General features: G+C 38.1%; 2 protein-coding genes and 1 long non-coding RNA gene across 4 annotated transcripts; all 3 read left to right on the forward strand.

Moving 5' to 3' along the window:
- The first annotated feature begins 125 nt into the window (after nt 1-125).
- Nucleotides 126-7,666, forward strand: LOC121321026. 2 transcript variants are annotated; one of them, XR_005950906.1, is made up of 7 exons: nt 126-204; nt 827-888; nt 1,732-1,919; nt 3,131-3,300; nt 5,677-5,781; nt 6,312-6,391; nt 6,927-7,666. It is a non-coding gene; the product is annotated as an uncharacterized LOC121321026 (long non-coding RNA). The 2 variants fall into 2 exon arrangements; XR_005950905.1 differs by lacking the exon at nt 5,677-5,781.
- Nucleotides 7,667-8,149: 483 nt separating this feature from the next.
- LOC121320868 (coagulation factor VII-like) lies at nt 8,150-12,991 on the forward strand. The gene is made up of 8 exons (XM_041259612.1): nt 8,150-8,308; nt 8,960-9,120; nt 9,531-9,555; nt 10,261-10,374; nt 10,483-10,623; nt 11,221-11,318; nt 11,699-11,819; nt 12,191-12,991. Exons 1-8 carry the CDS (start codon nt 8,191-8,193, stop codon nt 12,730-12,732), a joined length of 1,320 nt encoding a protein of 439 aa, XP_041115546.1. The 5' UTR covers nt 8,150-8,190; the 3' UTR covers nt 12,733-12,991.
- Nucleotides 12,992-14,855: 1,864 nt separating this feature from the next.
- Nucleotides 14,856-21,352, forward strand: LOC121320869 (coagulation factor VII-like). The gene is made up of 8 exons (XM_041259613.1): nt 14,856-15,137; nt 15,630-15,790; nt 17,049-17,073; nt 17,185-17,298; nt 17,857-17,994; nt 18,864-18,988; nt 19,591-19,711; nt 20,519-21,352. Exons 1-8 carry the CDS (start codon nt 15,080-15,082, stop codon nt 21,085-21,087), a joined length of 1,311 nt encoding a protein of 436 aa, XP_041115547.1. The 5' UTR covers nt 14,856-15,079; the 3' UTR covers nt 21,088-21,352.
- Nucleotides 21,353-21,464: the final 112 nt, after the last annotated feature.

Here is a 21,464-nt window from a genome sequence, read left to right on the forward strand (position 1 = left end):
CAGCAGAACAGTTTATATGACATTTTCCGAATTAATAATTATATCATTATTATAGATATATATGTATATATATATAAGTATATATATCTATATATATTATAGTACCTATAAACTAACCCTGGAGAGTTCTGTCTGTGCTTATCCAATGAACACGGGCAGGTTTGGTGCAATGCATACATAACAAGATGAGTTCACTGCTTTAAGGTAAGAAGATGTCTTGTTACATAGAGGTACATGCTTATTATTTATTTTTAATTATAACAATAACACATGTCAACAGCAGTTTGTTTGGAACCAATGACATATACAGTTGTGGGTTTTAATCTTATTGTACACACATCATAAAGTTTAAATGTAGATGGGGTTTAAATTCAGCCGGAGCTGAGCTCAAGTAAATATTTCTGCATCTTGACTTGCCGGCGGCTGTACTGTAGTGAAACAATACAACATGCAACGTTACTATAAATAATTAAAAACATTTCTTTTCACGAGAACTGTAAGTATTTATTTCCATGGCAATTATTACAAGTGAAAATATTTGCGTACAGTCTACAGAGAGGAGCATAACAACAGGAGCGCCACTTCTGTATGTGTATGTCTGCCCTTCCCCTGGTTATTGCTAGTGACGTGCAGCTGTAGAGTTAACTTGATACAATGTATTTGCTTTGCCGTGATTGAAATAAGTCACTACTATCGACAGACCTGAAACAAGATAGGTTTGGAACACTGTCTGCGCTAGTTTATGAAAACCTTTTTTTTTTTTCATTTATAATAATTTGTGAATCTAAAACTGTGAATGTAGTATTTTTATTTTATTTTTTTATAGCAATGCAGTCTACTTAATGGGTTGGGAATCTGCGAGCTCTGTGGAAGTTCAGAGTTGCACTTGTAAGTAAGGGTGTGTCTTTTAGATGTTTACTTATTTGAAGTATTACTACAGTATTACTGTACTTTTATATAATGTCCTAGTTGGCTACGAAAACAGAAAAGCAAAACGTGTAAGAAATGCTTATAAAACCTGTTGAACAAATTGGTTTTGTATTAAATAAAATATGTAAGTGCTTTAAATTATTCCGTTTTTTTTTTTGTTTTTTTTTTTATTATCCTCCCCCTCCCCACCTCCTTGATATTTTAAACCCTGGCTGTGCTGCTTAACGTGTGTCGCTGCGTTCCTATTTAATAGCCATTAGTAATGCAGTGTACACCGTACTTGTATTTAATTCAGTGATACAATGGAAATGTAGGCTAAATTTAGTCCCATGGCAAATTATTGCTAGCAGCCGTGGCGCGCTTGCCACTGCCAGTGTGAAACAGGTACTGCTTTGCTGAGCAAGCGACTCTTTTTTGCCCTGACTAAAAGGCAAGTGGCCCTGTTGGTCTACACCACCCCCTGCAGGCTGTCAAAATAACAGGTATAGGAGACGACCCCTTTTGTTATGAACTCTAAAACGGGTAGGTTGCCTCATATTTCCTTAAACACATTGCAAATGCAAGTTTTTGTCCAGATTGAAATGTCTTGCAGTACCCTTTGGGGAAACACATTTCAATAGAAACTGAAACAAATCAACCACAAATAACAAGCGTGTAACATATCTGAAATTATAGCAGGCCTTTCTGTAAATGTGTTTTGTATTATTATTATTATTATTATTATTATTCCTGGTTTTGCATTACTTCATAATTGTGGATTGGCTATCCTGGTTTTCTTGTAAGGTTATCAAACATTTGCAGATAACTGAACTGAGGAAGGCAGCAGGAGAGGCCCTCTGGGGTATGTTCATAGCTGATTCCATGTCGATGCCTGTTCATTGGTATTATGTGGTAAACAACATTAAGGAAGACTTCAATGTCTGGATAACTGGGTACCAGGCCCCCGAAAAGCACACACCCCTCCAGCATCATGAACCTTTCCAATTCAGGTACCTTACATATATCTCAGTGGTCTCCCGTGTCACATTTTCAGTTGATATAATATAAATCTCAGTCGTAAAAAAATATTGGAGGCTACTATAAGGCACACATCGCCAGACTTCATGCATTTACAGGATAAACTTTAAAATCTGACTGTGTGTGATGACTGTTGAGACCACAGGAAGCAGAATAAATGCACATTGAATAAGGAAGGATAGATTCAGACCAGGCAAATGGACCCAGATACAATGTTACGATCTCAGTAGTAACAAATATTGGGGGTTAGGATCTTTCCTGTATGGTTCAAGTGAATGGAGTTTGGTGTCTGCAGGTCAGCCCAACTTTAACCTATAAGTTATGTCATGGTGCCTGCCTGACTAGGCAGTGGAATTGACCCTCATTGTCTTTCACAAGCACCCAATTAAAAATAAATCAGTGCAATAATACTAGAGGAAATGTTCGCATTTACAACATGCTATATTATGCACCTGTCCTTTCGAGAGGTTGCTGTGGGGAGAGCTTTGATTTCCACCTTCGTAGAACTGGATTCCGAATCAATTCGATCAGAGCTGATGTAAAGTGGTTTATCATTAAACCTGAATCCACAGGGGTTTGAACTATAGAAGCAACCTGGAGAAAATGTAATAACCTGGAGTAATGTTTTTTAGTTAAAGGACTCGTTTTTCTCTTATTGTTGTTACGCTGGTAGTGGTCGAACCAGCCTGTCCCAAGGTGGCCAGACACCATTGGTTGGAAACATCATTCTTCATGACAAATTGAAGTTCTAGAATAGATCTGGGGAATGTGTTCATTACCAGCAAGGTATGATTGAGCAGATTACTGGTTTATTGTAGAACAGTGGCCTTTAGCAAATGTGGGGTTCCAGTGCCACTGAAATCATTTCATTTGAATGAAGAGTTATACACAGTAGGCACAACACATAGCAGCTCTTTTTAAGAGGTATGAAATTTGATCTCAATGTAAATTTGATTTTTATTAATATTTCATATATAGTAAGTAATCAAGGATCAACAATCACAAATACACTGCCATTCATTAGACCTACATTTGGATACTAATCAGTAAAGAAAAAGGCCTTGCTGAACTACAATGCAAGGGTTAAAACCTTGCAGAAGACACACATATTCCAGCACCAGTACTGGTGTCTTTTACAGTGCCACATAATTCATTGTCCATTGAGAACTTTCTTTTTTTAAAGGTATGCAGCCTGGAGACAATACTTTGAATGCTCTTTGAGCTAGAGCTGCTGTTCTTGCTGAGTACGTCCGCTTTCTGACAACACCAGGCACTCATAAGGACACCTATGCTGAATCCTTCCATAGGTCCTTCTTTGCTGATTGCCAAGAAAGTCGCCCAGTCTCTAACATGGTAAAATACTTTATTTGTAAATGTTCGTCATGTCAAGTGAACATGCTTGTGTTGCATCCAAGATCATTTGTGTTTGCATGTGAAGTGGATTGTGTGTGCATCTCCATAGCAAGAATACCCCAGGGAAGATGTCTGGCTTCATTATTCAAAAAACATGCAGGAAAAACATGCAAAGATGGAACTCGACCACATAAGCGATCACATTGCAGTAATCAGTTCAAAAGAGTTCAAACTGTTTTTCTTGTTTAATGAAAAAATGATTTAGCTTTTAAATAGAACATGCATATTTTGACAAGGGTGAGATCATGCATATGTTTAAATTTGACATTTAGGGCAAGATTGTAATGTTTTAGTCTAGCTATCTTAAAATGAAAGGACCTGTTTCTCATTCTTTTGGGGGCAGGGGAGTACCCCTTAATCTCATACACAGTATCAGTCTCAGTGAATTAAGTGCATGTTTTCAATCATGTGACACACCAGGGGGAGCTAGCCATACCATTGTTTTATATGTAACCGAGCAGTGCCGTGTTTGCTAGTGATGTACTGTGGTCAAAGATTATTGATCTGTGCAGGTGATAAGAACTATATAAAAATGAGCTTGGCTTTATTGTGCAGCTGTTATTACACTTGACGAGGGAGTGTGTGGTTGCCAGTTCATGACCCACATCAACCTGTTGCATTTACATTAATAAAACTTCAAACCCACTGTCTGTTCTAAAATTGTTTCAGATTCTAGAGTTTGCTGAAGAGCGTTACCAGCGTAACAGTTTTAAATAACTTTAGCATAACTGAGGCAGAAGTGTTAAAGGGACTAGGAGCTCTTAAAATAAACAAATCCCCTGGGCCGGATGAGATCCTCCCAGTAGTACTCAAAGAAATGAAAGAAGTAATTTACAAACCGCTAACCAAGATCATGCAGCAGTCTCTTGACACAGGGGTGGTACCGACAGACTGGAAAATTGCAAACGTAATACCGATCCACAAAAAGGGAAACAAAACTGAACCAGGTAACTACAGACCAGTAAGCCTGACTTCTATTATATGCAAACTTATGGAAACTATAATAAGATCCAAAATGGAAAATTACCTATATGGTAACAGGGTACTGGGAGACAGTCAACATGGTTTTAGGAAAGGGAGATCGTGCCTAACTAACTTGCTTGATTTTTTTGAGGATGCAACATCGATAATGGATAATTGCAAAGCATATGACATGGTTTATTTAGATTTCCAGAAAGCTTTTGACAAAGTCCCGCACAAAAGATTAATTCTCAAACTGAACGCAGTTGGGATTCAAGGAAACACATGTACATGGATTAGGGAGTGGTTAACATGTAGAAAACAGAAAGTACTGATTAGAGGAAAAACCTCAGAATGGAGTGTGGTAACCAGCGGTGTACCACAGGGATCAGTATTAGGTCCTCTGCTATTCCTAATCTACATTAATGATTTAGATTCTGGTATAGTAAGCAAACTTGTTAAATTTGCAGACGACACAAAAGTAGGAGGAGTGGCAAACACTGTTGCAGCAGCAAAGGTCATTCAAAATGATCTAGACAAGATTCAGAACTGGGCAGACACATGGCAAATGACATTTAATAGAGAAAAGTGTAAGGTACTGCACGCAGGAAATAAAAATGTACATTATAAATATCATATGGGAGATATTGAAATTGGAGAAGGAATCTATGAAAAAGACCTAGGAGTTTTTGTTGACTCAGAAATGTCTTCATCTAGACAATGTGGGGAAGCTATAAAAAAGGCTAACAAGATGCTCGGATACATTGTGAAAAGTGTTGAATTTAAATCAAGGGAAGTAATGTTAAAACTGTACAATGCACTAGTAAGACCTCATCTTGAATATTGTGTTCAGTTCTGGTCACCTCGCTATAAAAAAGATATTGCTGCTCTAGAAAGAGTGCAAAGAAGAGCGACCAGAATTATTCCGGGCTTAAAAGGCATGTCATATGCAGACAGGCTAAAAGAATTGAATCTGTTCAGTCTTGAACAAAGAAGACTACGTGGCGACCTAATTCAAGCATTCGAAATTCTAAAAGGTATTGACAGTGTCGACCCAAGGGACTTTTTCAGCCTGAAAAAAGAAACAAGGACCAGGGGTCACAAATGGAGTTTAGAAAAAGGGGCATTCAGAACAGAAAATAGGAGACACTTTTTTACACAGAGAATTGTGAGGGTCTGGAATCAACTCTCCAGTAATGTTGTTGAAGCTGACACCCTGGGATCCTTCAAGAAGCTGCTTGATGAGATTTTGGGATCAATAAGCTACTAACAACCAAACGAGCAAGATGGGCCGAATGGCCTCCTCTCGTTTGTAAACTTTCTTATGTTCTTATGTTCTTATGTTCTTACCAGCAGAAGATTAATTTGTCGTATGGCGATAGCCAGCTTGATACAATAGGCTGTTTTCCCATGGGAATACCTTTTATTCTTCTGTCTGCTCGATCAAATGAGGACGAGGCTGTAAGTAGTCTTATGACTTTGGTGTTATGACTTTAATTGAGTAAGCTTGTACATTTGGTTTGCTAGTCAAGTTTTTAAAAAAAGAGAGAGTCCACAAATGCAAATTGAAAATTTGAACTGACTACTTAAACATATCTAAATTCTACCAACATCCCACCATTAAAAATGTCAGTTTGACACCCTGTAATAACCTGTGGAGAAGTGGAGAACCTTTTTCTGGTGATATTAGCAAATCCAATGTGGAGGTGTGGGTAGGTGTTTCGTTTGTTCAATTTTTATTTATTGTTGTATGTTTTATGCATAACAAACCCTGTTTTTTAGTTACAGGCGCACTGTACAATTTAATGTTGCTTTCTTTTGTTTGTAAAACATATAGAGTGTGTTTTGAAGTACATGCAAACTGTGATATAGACCCAGAATCTTCTGTGTCACGTTAATTTTATAACATAACAGGCTAAACTGCCTCCCAAGTGGGAATGTTGGTGCCGTGGACGGTACCTTTAGAAATATTGTTGTTTTTCTTGTTGCAGATATCCTAAGTCATCAGAAGAGAGATTAAAAGTCTATCAGAATGCCACCGCATACCTTGGCCTGGCATGTTATACAAAACGTAAGACATACAAATCAAACTCTGGACTGACTCACAAAACCCAGGTTTTCATCCATAACTAAATTACTGAAATCTGAGTACAGTAAGAAAAAGTCCTTCCTATTCCATTCTGCACAGAAAATGTAGTTTACAAGCTGTAGTAACTTCTAGATACACGATCCAACTTGCAGAAAACTAGAAAATCGCATAAATGAAATACCGGGTATGCTGGCCTTTAATCTGGTAGACACATTTACCAACAAAAACAAAGAAAAGACTTGTAAGGCTTTTAATTGCCTTGTTGCAATGTGCTGTACTGATTATTTAGCAGAAACTTTACCAAAAGCGGATTTTGTTTACAAGCAGTCATTTATAAGGCTGGGAGGCTATGCTGGCCTTGGACGGATTTGTAGATGAAGCTGAAATTTTGCTACATAGAACTGAGCAGAATTTTTTTGTTGTCCTTGCTTTGATCTAAAACAAATGTTGCCTCATATAATAAAGAAAAAAAACCACTGAAATACTTTTTCCATAAGCCTTTTCTCACTTTCTGTAGGGGCCCTTCGCAGCATGTTCTTCCTGGCCCACCAATATGCTGATGATTTTACTGGGGGAGTAAGTTCTCGTTGTTCAAGAGAAATCTGCCACCATGGTGCTGCTCTGGGGGCTCTTCTAGGAGCAGCTGCTCTTCACCAAGGGAGTGTCATGCCTCAGCACTGAAAGCACAGTCTGTCTACCACTGCCAAAGAGCTGCAGCGCATGACCCGGGAAATGCTCTGAACACTACCGCTAGAGAAATCGAATTACATGAAGAGGATGGAGGGTGTTGGAGAAACATGCACTTTAAGAAATGATTGTTTAAAAGAATAACTGTTTAGTTTTAGATTTGTTAGTATTTGGGTTTCCATTAGTTAGTTAAAAGACAATTTGGGTTTTATATTAATTACTGGAGCAAGAAGGCAGATGGCAAGGGGAAAGTTTAAAGTGCACCAAATGGCAGTTTAAAAGGGGACCCTGTGCTTTGTCAGAGAGAACACTTTGGGAGCTAAAACCTTCAAAAGCTTAAACAATCTCCTTCCTTCCTTATCTTTATAACATCAGGGTTTCCCATGTGGAACATCAAACAGGCTTTGTTACAATCACTTAAGGTAATAAAACAAAACTGGACCCGCGTGGTCAATGATATTCTGATAGGTTAAGAAATAAGAGATGATGTCTAAGCGAAGCTGTATTAAATCCCAACATTGTATTGTCTTGTTGATTCTGTTATGACCGGTGCTTAGGGAAAATGGAATACCCAACTGTTTAACTGTATTGAATAAAATGTCTTTGAAATCTATAATGGAGTTCAGAATCACAATTACTTATACTGACGGATGCATAAAGGAAGAAAGAACACTAACTTACAACATTTTCCTGTACTGTAGGTCAACTTAGTTTGACCTACAGTACAGGAAAATGTACTGTGGTGAACAGTGGTAAGAGAGAAGCAAAGTGTAGTAAACCATAGTAAAGGCAAGCATTGTGAATCCCTGTAAACTCAGGTAAAATCATGTTGATGGCAATGCATATAATAGGGTTAGAATGGGAAATTCAAGGATGTAAGAACCGTCTGCCTGGCAGATAGAAATAAGTGAACCTTAATGAAGGAAACAAGATGAGATGTGGCAGTCACAAATGAAGGCAGCACCCAATAACAAACCTCTTCACCCACTAATCATTACCCAGTAAGGGTTATGCACTTACATTGATTTGCTATTGAACAGCACAAAGCACAAACAGTGCCTATCGCTGATCTTGCCCTGTCTGTATTCAAGTGCATGTTAAGAACTTTGATCACAGCGATTGTCATCATGGCTTTGAACCGCTGGAAAGCACAGTCCCTAAGCCTTGTCCTGCTGTTTTTTGTCAACAACTCTCTGTGTCGCTTTCTAGATGGTAAGTTTCATTTTTTGTTTTTCTTTTGTAAAACAGTAATGTTCACATGCATTATTATCATTCAGATTGAAAAAGGTGGAAATAGTTGACAGACACAATACACGAAAGATGCAGAAAGAAGCGTTCTTCAAAGACTTGTATCAAATAAACATAAATGAATTGCCTTAATGGAGAAACAAACACAATTATTGTAAATCATAATCTTTTTTAAACTGTACTGCTTATATTTTATTTAAGCGTATTATTTTAATACACTGCTAATCTGATCTGACAATAACGTATGTGCAGTGCCAGTAATTAGAACTCACATTTTCATTGTCTTCTGTGTGGTTGTCAGTGATGATTGTTTTTGACAAAAAGCTGGACGAGTAAGACCTATAAGCTCGTGACTGACCACACACTCATGCAACAGAAAGAATATTGTCTTCTCTTGCATAAAAACAACTGTTATGTTGTTTTATGAACAGTGGATACACTGTTCATAGAAGTGAAATGCTTGTGTTCAAATCTTACCAATCAACTGATGTGGAATATTATTTATAAATACTGATCTAAAACAGAAAACACTAACTTCAATCAAAGACACTTATGCAACAATTTATTTTGAAATCCGTTGCTTTCACATGGTTTGCTTACACAAATGCTTCCCAGTTTTTTTGCAGAGAAATGAAGCAAGCAGTATCCTGCAAAGAGCAAAGCGTGAAAACACTGTTTTAGAAGAAGTCAAACTGGGGGATCTTGAACGGGAGTGTCTGGAAGAAAAGTGCTCTTATGAAGAAGCTTCGGAGATATTCAGGATATCGGATAACTTAGTAAGTATGGGGGGAAAAAAAGGACACTGAAATGCATTAGATAAAGGGAAAAATTTTCAATGCTAAGTAAATGCCGTGGTAGCTTGAAACAAAGCTACATGCAGTAAAAGCTAAATGAACATTTACCATGTGGTTTATCAGTGAAGTATGACAATGTAAAGCATTAAAGTGGGTGAACAATATACTCAACATTATGCAGCACTGCATGCTATATATATATATATAAGGATTTAGATCTAGCATAGTTCAAGAGCCTCATTCTAACTTGACAATTACATTGCATACATCTTGAAATTAAATGTTTTTATTCAAACAAATACTAGTTTCATAGCACTAGTCAGATCTTTTGATGCTATGTACAACTCCACAAAAGAAGATGTTTTCTGCTATGGTTGCCCTTTCTTTTTTAGGAATCATTCTGGAGGATTTATAGCGGTACGTTTTCAACCTATATTTTTTTAAAATATCCTCAGTCACATGTTTCCTGATGTCAGATTATTTAATATGAAGATTGTTCTGAGGTGAATTCAGTTGATCTAAATGGTGGTGGGTCTAGATACCACGGTTCACATACTAAAATATGACCCTTTTTCCTCTTGCCATGCCACAGCAAAGTCTAATAAGGCATAAGGAAGCATTGTAAAGAATAGCGAGGCATGTTAACAAACATGACAAACCAGGGTCAATTGCACAAATACTAGGGTCAATGTGTAAGGGTCCTTGGGAGGCCCCAGAGTATTTTGCCTTTTAAAGTATATCAAACCTTCCGGCACTAAATTTAATTTATATATAATTTAAATTATATATAGATATATATATAATTTAAATATTATATATATTATATAATATATATATATATATATATATATATATATATATATATATATATATATATATATATATATATATATATATATAATTTTAATGGAAGTGGTGTGAGATTGATTGCCATTTCAGTTGACTTAAGACTCCATTTACCTTATGTTTCAATTTCTATATTTTATTTGTATTATTCTTTGATGGTGTGCATTGACATTTCTATCTACACTGCGATTTTTAAGTTGTTCTAATTGAAGCAGTTGTCTTTTTTTCAGCGTTCAAACAGGATGTTTATCTTAATTTGTCTTCTTGCTCATTCAGATGGGAACCAGTGTGATTCTGGACCTTGTCAAAATGGGGCTGCATGTGTAGACCAAGTGCAGTCCTATATATGCTACTGTCGTGAAGGGTATGAAGGAAGAAACTGCCAGTCAGGTCAAAACTCTGTTATTCTTTATTATAATACTGTCTGTATGGTTTTGAATTTGACATGAAGTTAGCCTGTGGTAAACTTTTAAAATAGCACCCTTTACTTTCTTTTAGAAACTGAAGACCCTGCAAGTTGTGTTACCAATAATGGGGGATGTGAGCATTTCTGTAATGACACAAAGGGCTCTCTTCAGAAATGTGGATGTGTGGAAGGCTATGTCCTAGACAAGGACAACACCTCCTGTATTCCACAAGGTTTGACTCTTTCTTTCAGTTTGGCCTGCAGTTTGCTTCCATTGTGGTCATCTGTATAAAAGCCCTGTCTTCCACCAACATGCACGTTCACATTTTAGTTGACAGAGTTTTCCCAAATTATGTTCCTACAGTCAGTCAGGTTAAGCTATATGTGTTGTTATAGGCTGCTGAGTATCTTTCAGCCAATGACAGCACATTATCCTGTGTGACAATATATCGCAGAGAAACCCTATTCATGACATCAATTCAAAATGGTGACATCACAATCAGTCCCCTACCTCTACCACTTAACAGCATTCTCTATCAACCTTTTCCCTCTCCAATGAAAATGACAAAACTAAATTAAGGCTGGTCATAACTAGAACAAATAGCTGTATTTTGTAACTTGTATATTAATAATAAAGCAGTGTATGAGTTATAGGACTCCATATGCATGTGTGTATGGGTTATTTCAATACTCAAGGTGTATAAACAGACCTCAGCTTTTCATCTTTTTCCTGATATTTCAACTCATAACCTATAATAAATCAATGTATTCTGATGACTGCATTTGATTAATTGTTATCAACATTAGAAATCTGCCACTTCTTTTAACAGTGCCATACCCCTGTGGAAGAATACCCAACTTGGATGTTCTTGCATACCCGAGGATAGTGCGAGGAACCAGGTGTCTCAAAGGAGAGTGTCCCTGGCAGGTACAGATTCATCTTTCATCTAACCAGGCTGCTGTATGCACCTGCGGGCTCTTTAATTGAGGGACATTTCATATTACAGTAAGCAGGTTTGACAGTAAATGTATTGACAGGACTGCATATGCAAAACATAGTAGAATTCTGAATATTTACTTAAGATCAAATATGAGTCTCATGTGTAAGCATAATTCCAAAGTTGATGTAAATTTTGTTATTATGCTTTTTCTAGAATGCTTTTATTTTAGAGGAATATAAGTATTGAACAAGGGAACACACTGAATAGAATAGTAGATACCCAAAACTCTCTCTCTCTCTCTCTCTCTCTCTCTCTCTCTCTCTCTCTCTCTCTCTCTCTCTCTCTCTCTCTCTCTCTCTCTCTTTAGGCTTATCTCAAGTATTTGGATACTTTCCTATGTGGCGGTATTATAGTAAGTCCCACCTGGGTTGTGACTGCTGCGCATTGTGTGCATAACACCTCTGTCTCAAAGCTACAAGTTGTGCTGGGTAAGTTTAAATTAGTCAGAACAAGGAAAGACTAGAACTAAAGGACAGAGCAGATCACCATCCTCAAATCTGATATAAAATGGTGCGGAGCAAAACACTGGGTAAGGATTCACTGCAAGACAGTTTAAGTTTGAGGGTCAAAAGCTATGTATTTTTAGTGGTACATGCCAGTCTAATTTGCCAGCTTGACACTTACTGCAGACTTGAAACACACAATGAAAACTGGGACTTGGCAGCAGTTCTATTCATACTCAGTATGTGCAAAGATCAATTAAAACAGCTACTTGTAAAAAGTGGCTAGTCCTTTTCTGGTTAAAAGTACAGTACAATTAAAATGGCTGGAATTACATCTCCTGTTTTGTTTCTCAAAGGCGAGAACAGAAGAAGTGTGATTGAAGGGAATGAGCAAGTGAAGTATGTGGCTGAAAAAATTGTTCATAAGGACTACAGTGTCAGCATCATAGACAATGACATAGCACTGCTGAAGCTGAAAACTGCCATTACTTACAACGATTACGCCATCCCCATCTGCCTGCCGGACTGGCACCTGGCGGTCCACAAACTGGCATCCATCAAGTTCTCTACAGTGAGCGGCTGGGGCCAGTATGCAGAAGATGGACCGACAGCTGATTATCTACAGAGACTTGAGGTTCCACGAATCAAAACACAGGACTGCATAGCCAGCTCCAACATTATCATTACTGACAACATGTTTTGTGCGGGTTACACAGAGGGACGGCAAGATGCTTGTAAAGGAGACAGCGGTGGACCACATGTCACAAAGTACAAGAACACCTGGTTTCTGACTGGGATTGTGAGCTGGGGGAAGGGATGCGCGCAGCCAGGCTTCTATGGGATCTACACGAGAGTGTCCAGGTACCTGGACTGGTTAAAGGAGCACATGTCTTCATAACCCGTGTCCATTCCATGATTAATTCATTACGTCAGCAAATAGAATTGTAAACAAAATCCACAAACTGTTTGACAGTTGTCAAATCCCTGATCTTATATTTGACCCTGTAATGATTATGTTGTTCTTTCACAGAACAAAAAAGTCAGCCACCAGCACTACTTGTCATTTCTCCAAATTGCCATGGTATCTTCAAGTGTGTATTTATTATGGATGTTGTTGGCTTTGTTTTAACATTAACCAAAATAAAGCAAATTATTAACATGAGAGTTTATGAAAGCTGTTATTTTTGGGAACGCAATTACTGTTTTATGCTGACCGTACAATACCTACATTGGAAAATATGTTAGAAACACTATACTAATTGTATGAAAAAGTTAAACAAAAAAGACGCAAAATCAATTAAACAAAATTCAGAGTTCCATGTAATTTTTCTGTAGGACTTAGACACATTGACTGAAGCCAACTGATCCTGCTGCATCTGAAGAGAAGGTACATGCATGGTGTGGTGGCAAGATAGCATTCCTTCACCGAGTAAAGATAGCCTGAAAGATTATAGCAACATGACAAGGGACTCGGTAAACTAATAAGATTTAAATAAATGAAGTTTAAAAGTTGATCAGTTTGGGCTACTCCGTTAAATCGTGAAGCAAGTACAGACAGAATAAAGCTAGAAGATATGTTTCAGGCATTAGTCGAGAACGTGCCCCATAGCTGGGGCTCCTATCACGGCTTCCTGCATGCAATTCAGCCCAACCTGACTTACTGTATATGCAGAGATCTTAAAAGCTGGAGCATTTACACCCCCCCCCCCCCCCCCCCAAATAGAACAAGTTACTGAATGTGGCACCCAGTCTATAGGGCTATTGATTTAACTACACCACCCCTCAATTATACCAGGAGTAAGGGGAGCTCAGAGTTACCAGATCTTCTGTATTGTGATCCCCACTTGAGTCCCTTCCAATTAAATGAAAGAATAAAGCAACAGAAACCGTAAAGTTTAAACCTTACCCCCACACAGGTAAGCCAATTTTTATTTGAAATACAGAAAGTCAAATAAAAGGTTTGCTTCATAGTACATGCAACTTTGGTAACTAAGAGTTCTTATATGCTACAGTAGGCCCAGCCTAACAGAATGCAAAGGTAAGTTTGAAGCGGAGAAACGTCAGGGCAGCAATCATGCCACTGCGTCTGGAAGAATACTCACAAGAACAAATACAAGGGTTTCAAAATAAACAAAATACAAGTACAGTACAAACAAATCTTAACTATGCTCAAAAACCAAACCGTGCATAACCAACCACCAGTGGGCAGTGTGATCCGAGGGCGGCTGAATACAGACTTCCTAAATTGCAGTTTTAAAGTTTTACAAACATTGTGGCGCAAGATTAACAGTTTTCCTTTTGTTAGTAGCAAGCATAAGAAAACACGCGAACCAAAGCAAACAATATACACACAGACTACTGGGACCACAAATCAAACGAAAGCAAAAATGAGAAAAGAAACCTGTAACAAAACTGAAGTAGAAACAGTGGCCAACGCGTCTCCAAAAAAATAATAATAATAATAATAAAAACACAAATCTGCGTGACCACAAACAATTCAGAGAGTTTACTTAAAACCCTACTACGCGCATTTTATTATACATTAATAAACAAGTAAACGGCCTGAAATTATTTAAAACAAAAGAAAACAAACAATACATTACCTCTGATGATCTGAAACGTTCAGTCTCCTTTCCCGACTGTCCACCCTACTAAATACCAATAAAACAAAAGAAAGGGTAAAAGCATTTAGAAACAGAACATCACTTTGCATTTCACAGCATATCATACTGTTAATAAGAAAAAAATCTGAAGAAATAACATGTATCGCTCATCTGAGATGTGATTTCCCGCCAAATACAAATCTGTATCACATCATATATCAGTCTACAATATATTATTCTGTAGCAACAAAATAACCCTAGACTGTCTGAACTCATTGCAAATATACCTCTACATACTACAACTGAACAGGCACGGGTCTATAGAGCAGGTTAGACCAGGATGAACCGAAATCATTGTCTGGAGACCCAGATAGAGCCAAACCAATGGGCATATCACTGTGGTAACACTGTAAAATCTTTGTTGTCCTAGTGCCAAATGTGTGGTGTTTTTTTTTTTTTCTTTAGAGCCTGATGAAAACAAGCTCTATAATACTTTAACTTTAACATCAGACATTTCTGCAAATGTTATTCCAGTCCTGTCGCCACAGTAATTAACCCTTGGCACACCAGAGACTGTCATTCTAATCGGCCGGACTTCGGACAAGTGGGTAGCGATTGGGATTTACAAAAACAGCGATCACAATGCTGCTGCGACTTTTCTGCTTGGTTTTGCTGGCCTCTTACTCTCTTTCGGCAACAGGTACGGTTCATAAGGTACATTTACGTAGACTTCTGCTGATAAACATTTTAATTCAAAAAGTAATGTGAACAAATGATTCATGTAAAGGCTCCAACTGAAAGGATTCAGTTGGAACAAACCCCTTTCAGAGTAGTGGTTTGCTTGGCGCATTGCTCCACAATGTCTAGTCTTTGTTTAATGTTTTTTATAAGTGTATTTCAGCGAAAGTCGAATAACCCTGTAAATAAAAAGTTTCTACAGAGATTGCTGGACTATTTACACAGCGTGTATTTCGACATGGTTTGGACAACAGGTCAGTCTGGATTGCCAGGGTTAGCATTAAGCGATTCTGCTGTCTGGAAATAAAGACAATTACATCTTTATTTATTTGAACCCCATTATTTTGTAGATAATAAAGATGTCATGTTACAGAGACGTTTTACAGGCAGCAGTTTTAGTTTTTAAGTATAAATTACTACACAGAGATTTGAATATATTGCAATGTCTCCTTAGTGTTCAGGAAGAAGGATGTCGCTAACAGCGTCTTGCACAGACACAAACGAGCCAACTGGTGGTTGGAAGAGCTGAAGACAGGGTCGCTCGAGCGGGAGTGCAATGAAGAGATATGCTCCTACGAAGAAGCCAGGGAGATATTCCAGAATGACAAGAGAACGGTAAGGGGAAGTGCTGAAATACAGTGGTGCGTATTAACTGATACAAAGAACAAGACACATCAGGAAATACTCGCTGCTGGATTTACAGTGCCATGACAACAGTCCACATACTGTATTGTTTTAGCTCACCTGGGGAACTAATTGAGATCCTAATAATTACCATGTCGTTCATGTATGTATGCATGTACTGCACCGTATGTATGTGTATTAGGTAAATGTGTACTATAACAGCATGATGAAAAAGTTGATGAGCATGACATATATCAACAGAAATGGCAATTCATAGTTTGATGAAAATTGTATATTCAACACCTTGATAGGTAAGAACATGTACTTAGTATTATGGCAAAGTATATTGAAATGACTGATTTACAGTATTGTGTTCTCAAGATACTGCACAAATGTAAGTTTGACATACAAACCCTTATAAAAGTTTACCACAATATTTCTGCACAGTATTTTTGCAGTTTTCCTCTGATTATAATATGCCATGGTTTTCCCTTGTTTGTCATGTTTATTAATACGCAGCTATACCATGCCTCGCTATTCTTTACAAATCTGCTTTACCATGCTTTTACCCTGCTTTATTACACTTTGCTATGCTTTTACTGTGAGGAAACTTTTATAAGGGGGGGACGGACAGATGTCGTTTCATCACAATTGGATAAGGGGTTTTCCAGATGCAATGAGGCCTGGACATGGAGGTACTCTGGAGTATGTGAAGATCGCTGACTCTGTGGTACATTGTATCATGTTGAGATATATGATGGTGGTGGAAAAAAAATATCACAGATATAATAAAAGTGAGGAAATGTATTCAAAACCCATTACCAAGTTTTGAACATAACTTCCATAGTATAGTTATATATAAAACTTTAAGACCTAAACTTTGAGAAGGGTCATCTTTCAAGCGGAATTACCTTTTAATAATGCCTGACTGATCTACAGCTAAGCTACACTGGGGTCATTGTAAATATTTCTTGCTGTTTGGGAATGTCGTAAACAATTTTACAGCAATACCCAGCCACTGGGACTACTAGGAACTGCTAGGGCAAGCAAAAGAATCCTGCACAGTATTTCACCAGCACAGCAGAAGCTTTGGTACTGCCGACCCAGCACTCTACTCTGCAAGGATGGAGATCTGACTGACTGCAAGAGTATGAGTGGCTGATTAAGAAGGCATGAGAGAAAGAGAAGACATCGCCGGTTGTTTATGTTGATAAATTGATGTTAAAAAAAACAACATTTGTGTCCACAGGAGGATTTTTGGGAGGTTTATAATGGTAAGTAGTTGCTTGTTTTGCATTGTTGATTTTCTAGTCATTTCAGTACACCGGTGTACCTTTTCATTAAATCCGTGCTTTTTTTTGTGCTCTTGTTTATTGTCCTGTCAGATGAAGATCAGTGCCTTTCCAACCCATGTCACAACGGTGGTGTGTGTATTGATGGGATCAAGTCCTACAACTGTCAATGTTCAATAGGCTATGAAGGCAGAAACTGTGAATCAGGTAACCCTGATACTTACTGTGTTAAACAGTGATCCTCAGTGGAAATGCATTGGTTCTGCACTCGGGGGCAGTGTTAGCACAAAACATGCTTAAACGCAACCAATATTAAACATAACCCAATATAACAAGATGTGTTATGGGGAGGAGCAGTTAAACTCAGTGCACGGCACTGCCCACTGTGTTTAGTATAGATTATAAAATAGAAAGAAATGAGCTCATGCTTTTGCTTTAGTAAAACGTTGCAGCTGCTTGCCCTAATCACTTCGTTGTTGGACAATTTCATTTAAAGACACAGTCACCTACCTCATTGTACAATGAATAAAGAACCTGTGATAAGCTTGTTCGCAGTAATAAGAGGTAGGGAATGGATGGTAAAGATCACCACTCCTAAGAAAACGTTTATCTTTTGGTTACAAATTGCAGATTTAGATAAAGCATGGAACTAAAGCTCTTTTCTTTATGAGTTTATTTGGTTTACCACTCTTTCTGAATACCTTTCATCCCATCTAAAAGTGCTACTATGCATTTCTAAACAATGTTTCCTTTTTGTATGCGTAGCCTTACAGGATACTCAAAAGTGCATTTATCTGAATGGAGGGTGTGAGCATTTCTGCAATGACACAGCATCCCGTCTCCAATGCTCCTGTGCAGATGGTCATGAGCTGGCAGAAGATAAGCAAACCTGTGTTTCGAAAGGTGAGAAAGCTTTTCAGAACAGCTTGAAAGAGCAGTGAATAGTCATTGTCATGGCATATGTTGCATTTGTCCCATTATTATACTATACATGTGTAGCGATCTCGGTTAATGCAGGCAGGCGCATCACACAGGGCGAGGGAATCCACATACAGGTGGAGGGTGGGCGCGAACCCGGGACCTCTCGCACTAAAGCATAGCACCGATACCGCTGTACAAAAGAGCCGGCTTCTTTGCAAGGAGCATATATCGGGCTTATGTCTTTGTATGTGATTACGTCACCTAACATCCCTGCTGCTGCCTTCCCCCGTGCACGCTACACATGCATTTACCATAGTTTGCCATGGTTCTTAATAACTTGCCTATGCTTTAAAATATTATTATTATTAATATTATTATTATTATTATTATTGTACATGGATAACTATAATTATCCTATAAACTTAAGTGTTTTACAGTCTTATTATACACTGTGGTGGCGTGAGACCCGTTTATAATAAGATTGCCTGTGTATAAGGAGGTTGATGATAAAACTTCTAACCTCAATTTTTAAAAACAAGCTCAATCAACGTTAACACAACAAAACATCGTCATGCATATTTAAAGGACTATGCTCCAAAACTTTACCTATAAGGCTGTAATTCTATCGTGGGGTTTTGATGTATATGTCACTAGATGCCCTAGATAGAATCACAGCCTTATATACAGTTGGGTGTATTATATTTTATTATTGTTGTTGTTATGGTTCATTTCCATTATACTGCCTATGGCATTGCATTGAGAAAAGTATGGAACTAAACCCATTTTGTATTTGAGTTCATTTAGTTGGCCAACCTTTCTGAATTACATTATTTCACGCTTCTGTTTAACAGTGAAGTATCCCTGTGGAAAGATACCAGTTTTGGAAAGAAGGCTGTCCGACATGATGGACTTTCCTGACTCGCTTTCCCGGATTGTTGGTGGAACTGTGTGTCCTAAAGGAGAATGCCCTTGGCAGGTAAAGCATCCAAATAGTCATTGTGAAGCTACTGTATGGGAAGAAAGAGGAGGAGGAGGAGGATGCAGAGTTTGAATGAAATCTGCTTAACCAAGAAGCTACAATACTATGGCAGGCCAGTTCATCATTTCACTTTCTCTTGCTGCCTCTCAGATAGACACATATGCATGCCTAATAAAATGCAAGAATGAAACCATTTCTTATTTGTCAGGTTGTATTGGAATATTTAGACAATTTGATGCTCCCTGTAGTTTTGTACTAAATGATGTTTGTACCAAGTTGGATAGCAGGTTTCCAGATATTTGGAACTATGTAATGCCTGGGCATACTTACATCAGAGTATGGGAGCATATGAATGCAGCTGTTTATATGTTAGACTGACATTTTTATATTGTATCCTGTGGATGGAAGTGGTGGGGATCAGCTTTTTTCAGATTACTGATGGCTATAGTTTTGCATTTACAAAAAAAAACTTTTAAACATAATGATCTTGCTATGTGCCCCCTAATGCTAGCTGTTCAGGATTCCTTTAAAGGTACTCCAGTTTGTACAGTGTGAATATTTCTGGATGTTCAGGATTTACCACTTTTCTTTTTTGTCAGGTTCTTCTGGAATATTCAGGCCTGTTCTTGTGTGGTGGAGTCATACTACATGCAAACTGGGTTGTTACTGCAGCTCATTGCATGCATAACAAAGATGCCAAGAAGCTAAAGGTAGTTGCTGGTATGTACTTTTTTCACTCGGAAACTTAAAACTCCATTTCTGTTGTTTTTGTTTTCAGAGTTCCACTAATAGGTTTTATTATGAGATGAGAATTTGTTGGGATTTACAGTAACAATTATAATATTAGACAAGCTTGAGAACGTGCATCTATAAATACAATACATTAAGCACAGTACAGAAACCAGAAGCAGAGGACACAGCTGGAAATTAGCTGGAGATATACTTAGGAGAGAGAGAGAGAAGGAGACACATCTACACACAAAGAGTAGGTGAAGGTATGGTAAGGACTACCTAGTTATGTTGTTGAGACAGAATCACTTGGATCCTTTAAGACCCGACTTGATAAAGTTCTGCAACAATTGGTTACTATGAACCAGACGAGATTAGATGGACCGAATGGCCTCATTTAGTTTGTAAATAATGCTTTTATGTTCTTATATAGTTTAGTAGAAGAGCAATTTATAGCCATGAAAAACCCACTCAATAAGTCAAGTGGACAAACTTTTTGACGAGAGCTTTCAAGCCCGGTAATATTTTTTTGTCCCCGGGCCCAAAAACAGATCTCCTTGGTGATGAGGAATGGAAGGTATAAAAAACATTCAGGTTTTCAAAAACACAGTGGAGGCTTTTTAAATCAGTCACTAGGATGTCTTGTCTAATGCCTTCATTTTTAACATGTATAAATGTCTTAGCAGAAAAGATTATCTATTAGACTTAGAGCACCACTACCTTCCAGACTTTTTTTTCACTATTTCCTGGATTGTAATATCAAACTGTCATTGAATTGATGTTAGTTTTTGTTTTAAGGTGAACACAAAACCAAAGAACATGAAGGCACTGAGCAATCGATTCCTGTAGCTGAAATAATAATCCATAAGGAATATGTTGCAGAATCGGCTGACAATGACATTGCCTTGCTTAGGCTGGAGAAGCCAATCATATACAGCGATTATACCGTCCCAATTTGCCTGCCGGAGAAGTGGCTTGCGGTGCACGAACTGGCAGCCATTCGGTACTCCACTGTGAGTGGGTGGGGAAAGCTGAGTGAAGGAGGCCCGACCTCCTCCATTCTCCGCAGACTGGAGGTGCCGCGGCTTAAAACCCAGGACTGTATAGAGAACAGCAAGCTCAATATCACTGACAACATGTTCTGCGCAGGCTATTTTGAAGGAAAGCAGGATTCTTGTAAAGGAGACAGCGGTGGGCCTCATGCTACAAAGTACAAGAACACCTGGTTTCTGACTGGGATTGTGAGCTGGGGGAAGGGATGCGCACAGCCAGGCTTCTATGGGATCTACACGAGAGTGTCCAGGTACCTGGACTGGTTAAAGGAACACATGTCTGCACAAACTGCTGTTAATGTTACCGTCATCTAAATATCTATAATATTTGTCCGCAGTACTGCTTATAGCGAGGCTGCATCTCTGACCACCACAAATGGAGATTTAAATCCTGTTCCAGTGTAAATGTGTGTTTTGTAAAAAATATTATGTATAAATTTTACCTGTTCTAAAATATAACTGCTTCCTCTGTATGTTTATACAATAATTTGTGGCTGGTATTTATCATGTTATAAACACTTTATTATGTTAATTTCTGGAAACCTCTGTAATAAACGACATTTAGCATGAGCATGTACGATAAATGATTGGTTTTGTTTCTGCTGACAGTAAACATTAGCTTTCGTTAGCACTACAGTCCCAGGATGTTCTGCACACAAGCTGCTATAGGTCAATGCTAACCTGAGACCATG

This window comes from Polyodon spathula, chromosome 9 (assembly GCF_017654505.1).
Source record: "Polyodon spathula isolate WHYD16114869_AA chromosome 9, ASM1765450v1, whole genome shotgun sequence".
NCBI classification, from domain to species: domain Eukaryota; kingdom Metazoa; phylum Chordata; class Actinopteri; order Acipenseriformes; family Polyodontidae; genus Polyodon; species Polyodon spathula.

Excerpts from the sequence above, each read along its gene's own strand:
- LOC121320869 (XM_041259613.1), top strand. The coding sequence starts at position 15,080 with ATGCTGCTGCGACTTTTCTGCTTGGTTTTGCTGGCCTCTTACTCTCTT. Across the intron at positions 15,791-17,048 it reads TCCAGAATGACAAGAGAACG|GAGGATTTTTGGGAGGTTTA; the intron begins GTAAGGGGAAGT and ends TTGTGTCCACAG. Across the intron at positions 17,074-17,184 it reads TTTTTGGGAGGTTTATAATG|ATGAAGATCAGTGCCTTTCC; the intron begins GTAAGTAGTTGC and ends TTGTCCTGTCAG.
- LOC121320868 (XM_041259612.1), top strand. The coding sequence starts at position 8,191 with ATGTTAAGAACTTTGATCACAGCGATTGTCATCATGGCTTTGAACCGC. Across the intron at positions 9,556-10,260 it reads ATTCTGGAGGATTTATAGCG|ATGGGAACCAGTGTGATTCT; the intron begins GTACGTTTTCAA and ends TTGCTCATTCAG. Across the intron at positions 10,375-10,482 it reads AGGAAGAAACTGCCAGTCAG|AAACTGAAGACCCTGCAAGT; the intron begins GTCAAAACTCTG and ends ACTTTCTTTTAG.